The sequence below is a fragment of the Lupinus angustifolius genome, chromosome LG02, assembly GCF_001865875.1.
Source record: "Lupinus angustifolius cultivar Tanjil chromosome LG02, LupAngTanjil_v1.0, whole genome shotgun sequence".
Lineage (NCBI taxonomy): Eukaryota > Viridiplantae > Streptophyta > Magnoliopsida > Fabales > Fabaceae > Lupinus > Lupinus angustifolius.
The window spans coordinates 18,914,025-18,922,721 of NC_032010.1; the positions used below are offsets into that span (position 1 = coordinate 18,914,025).

Below are 8,697 nucleotides of genomic sequence, written 5' to 3' on the forward strand. Positions count from 1 at the left end.
TCCGCATTTTGTGAAATTGAACAAGAGATTTGTTGAGGCACCCACGTCTTGCCATAATGAAGGTTTTTGCGAGGCTAGAAAATTCGCTCGCGGAATGGAATGTTCTGCACTAATTGTTTATGCGGACATGGTGTAAAAATGCATGTTTAGATGTATGGTTATATGCTATGCAATGTTTGGTTTGTTTGTTTATGTTTATTGTGAGGGAAATACAGAGATATATGTTTGAATGCATGGTTATATGCTATGTAATGTTTCATTTGTTTACTTATGCTTATTGGGAAAATAATGTAAAGACATATGTTTGAATGCTTGATTATATGAAATGAATGATTGTTCAATGTTTTGTTTGTTTGTGTTATAATGATTAGTGTATGAATGTGATTACGCATTGATAGATATATTTATATTGTAATTTATGTCATATATGATATGGATACTATATGTTTTGTTTGAATATAATGGAATGAGGAGTAAGACTCATGCACCAATGTTCTAATGTGTCACTTATGATTTTTCAGATGACATTAATCAACTTTTATGAAATCGACTAAAGCAATCTTTGTTGCTTGATGTTGATCGATGCCATAGCTTTTTTTCATTAAAATATGTCCCAGTTTACTTGAAGGTGTCTTTCTCTTATGATGATCCATAAACCGCCCCGATATGATCTTGAGGACAATGAGTAAACCCAGCTATTTTTCCCTAGTGTAGGCTTGCATAGAACTTCTCTCAAAAGTGTTTATGCTTTTTGTAACAACAAAAATTGTCATAGTGTGTCTGTTATGAACTCTTGTCTTCACTTAGGAGGCTACAACTTAGATTCTCCAAAAAGTTGCTCCAATATGAGTGATTGAGGATATGGAATAGTAAATCTTCACCTTCGAGTGTTCAATTAATTTTCCCTAATTTTTGCTCATAATATCTTATGTAGGCATTGGTCGGGAATTCTTGCATTTTATTATGATCTTAACTGCCTTTGCAGATTTTCGATTTAGAACCACTCTCCTTTTCTTAGGTTACCCATGTGGGTTTTCTACCCAAAACTCATTTTTATTTTTCATTTTTTTGTTTTTTTAACACCCTTAAATGTCTTGACCTGGTAGAAATTAGAAGTCTTGAACAATGAGTCATTCTTTCTTCAAGAGGCTTGATAATCGAAGATCTTTCATGTGTTTGATTGAGAGATTTTAACTTCTTGTGATTGATTCAACTACTACACTCATGAGAAACCACTTCACCATTGCCCCAATTTTGGACTCTTTACAATTTTTCACAAGAAAATGGGACCAACACAAAAACGGCCATAGTTTTGGTTTCTTGTGACTTTCCACTAGAAAATATGATCAACCCCAAAACTGTCCCAATGTGAGATAATCAGAGTCACTCTTCTATTCAAATTGGTCTATTAGACTTGGACTAAACTGCTTTAAGCCATGAATCTTCTCAAAATTTACATTAGTCTGAGAGACTTCCACTTTTCCTTTGCTTTTAGTGCTCATTATTTCATGCATAACTTTTTTTATAAAATAAATACTAAAAATGATCATAGAAATTTTGGTGATGATGTGTGGTTTTATTTTGGGTTTTGGCTTATGTTGGTGTGGTGTGATAGAATTCAATTTGGATTTGGCTTATGAGTGATGGTGAAGTTACGATGATAGTGAGAAAATAAATTTTAATTTATTCATTAAACATTTGATATTTTTATCAAAATTTTATGAGCTTAGTAGAGTCAACATTTTTGTCATGATGCACACCTTAGGGAAATATGTCATCGACAAGGTCTTTTAAGCTTGTATCGTGGTTAGGCTAATGTTTTTCAAGAAAATGATATGAAGCTCAAAACATGTATTTCTCATACCCACCTTTCACCTTTCTTCTTTAACATATTTTTCAATCGTTTTTTAACATGACATTCAACTATCAAGAGAATTTTCTAGATTGATAAGAATGGCCTAAGTTTAAGGCAATAATTTTTTATGAAGCGTTCCTTTTGGGGTCATTCATATTGCAATTTAATTTGCCATAACTGCTGTTTGAGATATTAATTAAAGATTCTCAGCGAGCCTTGTCTTTACTTTTGTTTTTTGAACTTTAAGCAGGGAAAACTCATTGTATTCTCTTATCCTTTATTCTCATGAGTGGTGTGAAAGAATTTATTATTTTCCTTAATAGTTGAAAGTCAAGGAAAACGATTGAAAAACTAACCTCCTCTCATTATTGACATATTGAGAGTTATTCAAAAATTATCTCCTTTAGTGATGTCTAAACTCAAATGAGGTGAGAACAACCTAAGATAATTATTAAGAATAAAGTTTTTACTTTAAGTTGTTAAGATGAGAGGTTTATTCACCATTAATATCTTTTCACTTGACATTTGGTTGGATTAAGACTAAGAAGAAGAAAAAAAGGATCTTTATGTTGGGTCTAAGGGTGAGAAGACAAATTTCTTGAGTACACAAGGAGATTATCAACCTCTTATTTCTTAGAGATATCAAACCCTTTATGTGGCTTTTAAGATTTATGGCGACTAAAACTTGTTTACTATGTATTCTTAAGGAGTTAAAGATTACTCATGACTTTAAGAAGCTTTGGTTTCATGAAAGAAAAATATACTATTTATTACTTCGAATTTGAAGTTATATTTTTTTTTGTCTTAATAAAATGACCTTTGAAATCATTTTTACACGTGGTGAAATTCGATGTGTAGTTATTGTAAGTATTTTAATTATTTGTTTGATAAAAGAGAATTGAATAAGAAAAAAAACATCACATATCAAGTTTCTGAAGAGTTTTGACGCATGTTAAAGTACCTTCAATGAAAGATGAATGTGTGGTTGATGATTTGATTGAGTGATGCTTTGAGTAAGAAACTCACTTTCATAATAGTTTTTTTTGTTGAATGATTTCCTCCAAGGAGATTATACTTTGAGAAAGAGAATCACTTCCATAATAGTTGTTTGTGAATGATTTCCTCCAAGGAGATTACTTAGGAGCTTGGGGATGAGATGAGATTATTGTGTCTAGAGTTGTTTTAAATAAGTAGTAACCTCAAATTTTGAGGAGAGAATTTTGTTTAAGGAGGGGAGAAATGTAACATCCCAAAAATTACAATATTTTAGAATTAATTTTTTGAACCTCATATTATAGTTTTATTCTATGATAAAATATGTACAATGATATAGTCAATTTATTTTAAGAAGGTATCTCAACATTAATATAAGAAATATAATATAATTGTATTTTTATTATATTCTTATTGTTATAATTATCGTTATTATTATCATACAATTATATTTGTTAAGATATTGTTTGACCTTACACGATACTATTTATGTATAGACTATTTTATTATTATGATTATATGTTTTCTTTATAATTTATATTATCCACTTAAGCCTACAAAATAATAAGAATTGATAATTATCATTAAATGATTGATTAATTATTTAATTTGTGATAATGTTTACAATTTTTACAATATGCTATCAAAATTTAGATTAATTATAATAGAAGATCTCATCCTTAATAAAAATAAGGAATTAGTGGGTTAATGAGAATTATATTAGTTAATAACAAAAGAATCTCACACTTAGCTTTTAGTCTCTAACCACAAAACTGAAACCTAGACCTAGCAACCACTAGCAACCAGGAAAGGAGGAAAAGAGAAAGGAGGAGATACGAAGAAACCAAGGAAGGGGATAAAGATTTATGCATCAATCATAAGTAACACTAAACCCAATCAAACCTTTATGCATCAATCATAGGTAACACTAGAACCCAATCAAACTCCATAAAGAAATTATTAGAGAATTTATAGATTGATATTATTGTCATTGTTCAATTAATTTCTTATCATCTTCATGCTTGAAATTCATTCTTACTGAATCATGAATTGATCCAAGGAAAAGTGTTTTCCTTTATTGTGTTTGTTGAGTGAGAGTTAGGAATAAAAGATTCATACTAACATAACGCAAATAACAACTCTGTAAATATTATCATATGCTAAATATACATCATTGAAAGATGAAACAATTGATGATGGTTGTGCTTCATGTTCAATATTATTAATTAATTATATATATGTATAGTTAAATTATTATATATCTATATGTTTGTTCGCTATATGGTATAATCCTAACTACAATATATTTATATTATGCCTTCTAGTATTCTATATGCAAGTGCCAAATGCATAATGACACTTTATACATTCCCCCCAATTTTATTTTGTTGTGAGATACACTGTGTTATTCCTAATCTATAAATATATATATAGATTATTAATTGTATATGTAAATGTAAGGATTATTTATGTGTAGTTTAATTGAATGCGTGTCTTGTTTATATTGATGAAATTATAAGGTTTTTATGAAGCTTTGGGGTTTCATTACTCAATTATGTTGATTGTTGAAGGGGTTCATTATCCAATTATCTTGATTGTTGAAGGGGTTCATTACCCAATTATGTTGATTGTTGAGAGGATTTTATGATCCGATGATTGGCTTGGGCACATGCAAACGAATTCACAGTTGCATGAAGACATGCTTATTCTTGGAAACGGGGTAAGACATTCCTACGAACTCGAGGCACCGGGTGAGGGGCAGGCACCTCTAATAGGCATGTTGTGTGCAAACTTTTAATCATGGACTGTAGGTTCAAGGCAATTAGTGCTACATATGTAAATTTAAGGTGTTATTGCTTGTGCATAACTTGTCTTCTAATTGATCGTGTATAAGTTGTAAGTTATTAATGATATTATAATATGATGTAATGTGAATATTAATATCTATTACGATTCTTTATGGATATTTTACGTACCCTTTATGGCTAGAAATGTCATTGTTTGAAGGTTTCTAAAATAGTGTTACTGAGATTTTTATCTCATTATACTTGAGTTTTCTGACATTTCTAGGTGAGGCGCCTAAGAAGTTTGAGTTTAAACTATGTTGAAGAACGTGATCATGCACTTGAATTTCTTACAAATTAGTTTTTATTATATAAGTTATTTTAGGTGATTGATGTTAAGTTGAAGATGTAGTGTGAACTATGTTATACCCTTTTAGTTTGATGTTCATTGTTATTATGAAAATTACATGCATCTTTATAATGTATTTTATTTAGTATTTAATGAAATTTCAAGAGATATTTTCTTTATAATTTGGTAACTTTTAAGTTTCCGCATATTGTATTATTATTATTTTTATTATGAAAATTAGGGTGTTACACTCCTCACACAACAAGAAAGACAAATGACAATTTCTTTTGAAGAACCCAAGATTCTTGTCAACAACACAGAATATCCTAATAGCATAGGAAAAGGGAGAGGAAGAAGTTTTAGAAATTTTAATCCTAGTTCTTCAGGAAGGGGAAGAACCAATTTTGGCAGAGGAAACAATGCCAAGTTTTGCACCTATTGCAATAGGACAAGACACACAATTGATGCGTGTTATAGGAAACATGGTTTTCCCCCAAGATCTACACTTGGTACTGGAAAAACTAATAGCCTATCAGTTGGTGAAAATGATGGTGATGAGAAGAGTCAACATAACAATGACAAGAAGCAAGAAGAATCAGGTAATTCTCATTCCATGCCATTCACAATGGATGAACAACAAGCTATCTTGAACATTATGAAGCAAAACATACAACAACCACTTTACACCACTAATCAAATGAGCACAAATCCTTCAGGTAACTATCAAAATCCCTTCTATTTTGTAAAGTCAAAAGATTGGATTCTTGACCAGAGCCACTGATCATGTGTGCTACTCAATGTTAGAATTCCAATCTTTTAGACAAATACAACCTATTAATTTAAAGCTTCTTGATGGGAGGATTGTCCTAACTTCAATTTCAGGAACTGTTTTATTTTCCAATCATCTTTATCTATCTAATGTTCTCTATATACCTAGTTTCAACTTCAACATAATATCTGTTTCTAAACTCACTAATGCTCTTGATTGCAAATTAATCTTTTCAAAACACAAATTCTTGTTTCAGGAGCAGAATACCTTGAAGATGATTGGTGCAATTGAAATTAGGAAGGGACTATATGCTGTTAATAATTCTAGCTTGACAATTGGCACACTTACTTATATAAACCACTTTAATAGCTACTATAGTGATGTATGGCATAAGAGGTTAGACCATTTATCTCATGCCAAACTAGTAATCATGAATAAACAGTTTCCTTTTATACAATCAAAAGCTAATAAATATCCTTGTGATGTATATTACTTTGCTAAACAGAAACGATTGCCTTTTCAGTCTAGTGCATCTGAATCCTTATGTGTGTTTGATATAATCCATGTTGATATATGGGGATCCCTGTCCATCCCCTCGATATTAGGACATAGATATTTTCTAACCATTGTAGATGACAAATATAGATACACATGGATCCATCTTATGAAATTGAAATCTGAATCCTCAACTCTATTAAGAGACTTTATTGGTTTTGTGGAAAATCAGTTTGGCATCAAAGTTAAATGTGTAAGAACTGATAATGGTCTTGAGTTTAATTGAATCAATTCTATATTTCTAAGGATATCATTCACCAAACCACTTGTGTTGAAACTTCGCAACATAATGGTATAGTTGAGAGGAAGCATCGACACATATTAGGAGTAGCTAGATCCTTGGTTTTCCAATCTTTTCTTCCAAAATGTTTTTGGAATTATGCTATATGTCATGCTGTTTACTTGATTAATAGGCAGCCTAGTGTTTATTTGTCTCATAAATCACAAAATCAAATTTTGTTTAAAGATGATCCTAATCTCATGATTCTTAATGTTTTTGGATGTTTATGCTTTGCATCTATTCTTATTGGTCATATAAAGAAACTTGATCCAAGATCTAGGAAATGTGTTTTTATTGGATTTAGAGCAGGTACAAAAGGATACATAATCTTTGATTTAAAAAATAGAGAAACCTTTATGTCTAGAAATGTGAGTTTTTATGAAAACTCTTTTCCCTTCTGCACTGAACCTAATTCTGATAAAGAACAAGGTAATCCTGCATTGCCTACAAATTCTTTTAGTGATAATGACTATTTTCTTGACTATCGTACTCACACAACAACCAATGAACAGAACACAACACATGAAGTTCAAGATGAGCCTATCTTAGGAATGAACCTACTCATGTTATTCAGGTTACCACAAACCTTAGAAGATGCACAAGAATTAGAGGTCTTCCCTCTCACCTCCAAGACTATCAGTGTCTTGTATCCTTGGCCACATATCCTTTAAACAAATCCAACACTATGTACCCTATAAGTGGTTACTTGTCCCATAAGAGACTTTCATCTAAACACAAACATTTCATCCTAAACATTAATTCCCATACTGAACCTTCATCATCTGCAGAAGCTTTGCAACATGATTCGTGGAAAAAAGCCATTGACAACAAACTCAAAGCCCTTGTGGATAATAACACTTGGATATTCACTATGCTCCCTGATAACAAAAGAGATATTGGTTGTAAATGGATTTTTAAAATAAAGCACAACTCCGATGGGACTATAGATAGATATAAGGCTAAATTGGTTGCAAAATGGTATAATCAAACTACTGGTCTTGATTATTTTGAAACTTTTAGCCCTTTTGTAAAAATGACGACCATTAGAATTTTATTAGCCTTGACTGCCATCAACAAATGGCGCATCCATCAAATGGATGTTAATACAACTTTTTTGCATGGAGATCTGTTTGAAGAGGTTTACATGAAACCTCCACCAGGGCTGCAAGTTCCTATTCCATCTTTGGTTTGTAAATTGCAGAAATCTCTCTATGGATTAAAGCAGACCAGTAGACAATGGAATGCAAAGCTCACTACTGTCCTCACTCAATTCAGGTATTCTCAATCCAAAGCTGATTATTCATTGTTCACTATATCCACTAATGATACTTTTAATGCAGTGCTTGTTTATGTTGATGACTTAATTGTAGCAGGAAATGACATGACATAAATCAACCTCCTGAAGTCACTTCTCAATAAGGAATTCAACATCAAGGATCTAGGAGAATTGAGATACTTCATTTGCATGGAGGTAACTAGAGCAACATCAGGAATCAACTTATGCCAAAGAAAATACACTTTGGATCTACTGCAAGAGACTGGACTCCTTGGTACTAAGCCATCTGCTATCCCTATGGACCCTAATGTCAAACTGTTTAGAAAATGTGGAGAACTATTGAAGGATCCTACCAAATACAGAAGATTAGTTGGAAAGTTAATCGATCTAACTCACACAAGGCCAAATATATCTTTTTCAGTTGGTCATCTAAGTCAATTTCTGGCTAATCCAACTGATACTCATTATCAGGCAGCATTAAGAGTGGTCAAGTATCTCAAAAATGCTCCTAGAAAAGGCCTATTCTTCTCTTCTCAAAACTGCCCGAAAGTCACATGATTTAGTGACTCTGATTCGGGTTCTTGTGTTGACACAAGAAGATCTATTACTAGTTTCTATTTTTTCATAGGAGACTCCTTAATCTCATGAAAAAGCAAAAGGCAAAAGACAGTATCAAAATCATCTAAAGAAGCTGAATACCATACCTTATCTTTGGTTGTATGCGAGGCTAGATGGTTGAGTTTTATCCTTCCTGATCTCCAATTACTAATGTCACTCCCATCATCATCTACTATGACAACCAGTTTGCACTATACATTGCGGCAAACCCGATTTTC

The 8,697-nt window shown here is 31.8% G+C and overlaps 1 protein-coding gene across 1 annotated transcript; it reads left to right on the forward strand.

Moving 5' to 3' along the window:
• Window positions 8,051-8,419, forward strand: LOC109327868 (uncharacterized mitochondrial protein AtMg00810-like). The gene has a single exon (XM_019561044.1). The coding sequence runs from the start codon at window positions 8,051-8,053 to the stop codon at window positions 8,417-8,419; it is 369 nt and encodes a 122-aa protein (XP_019416589.1).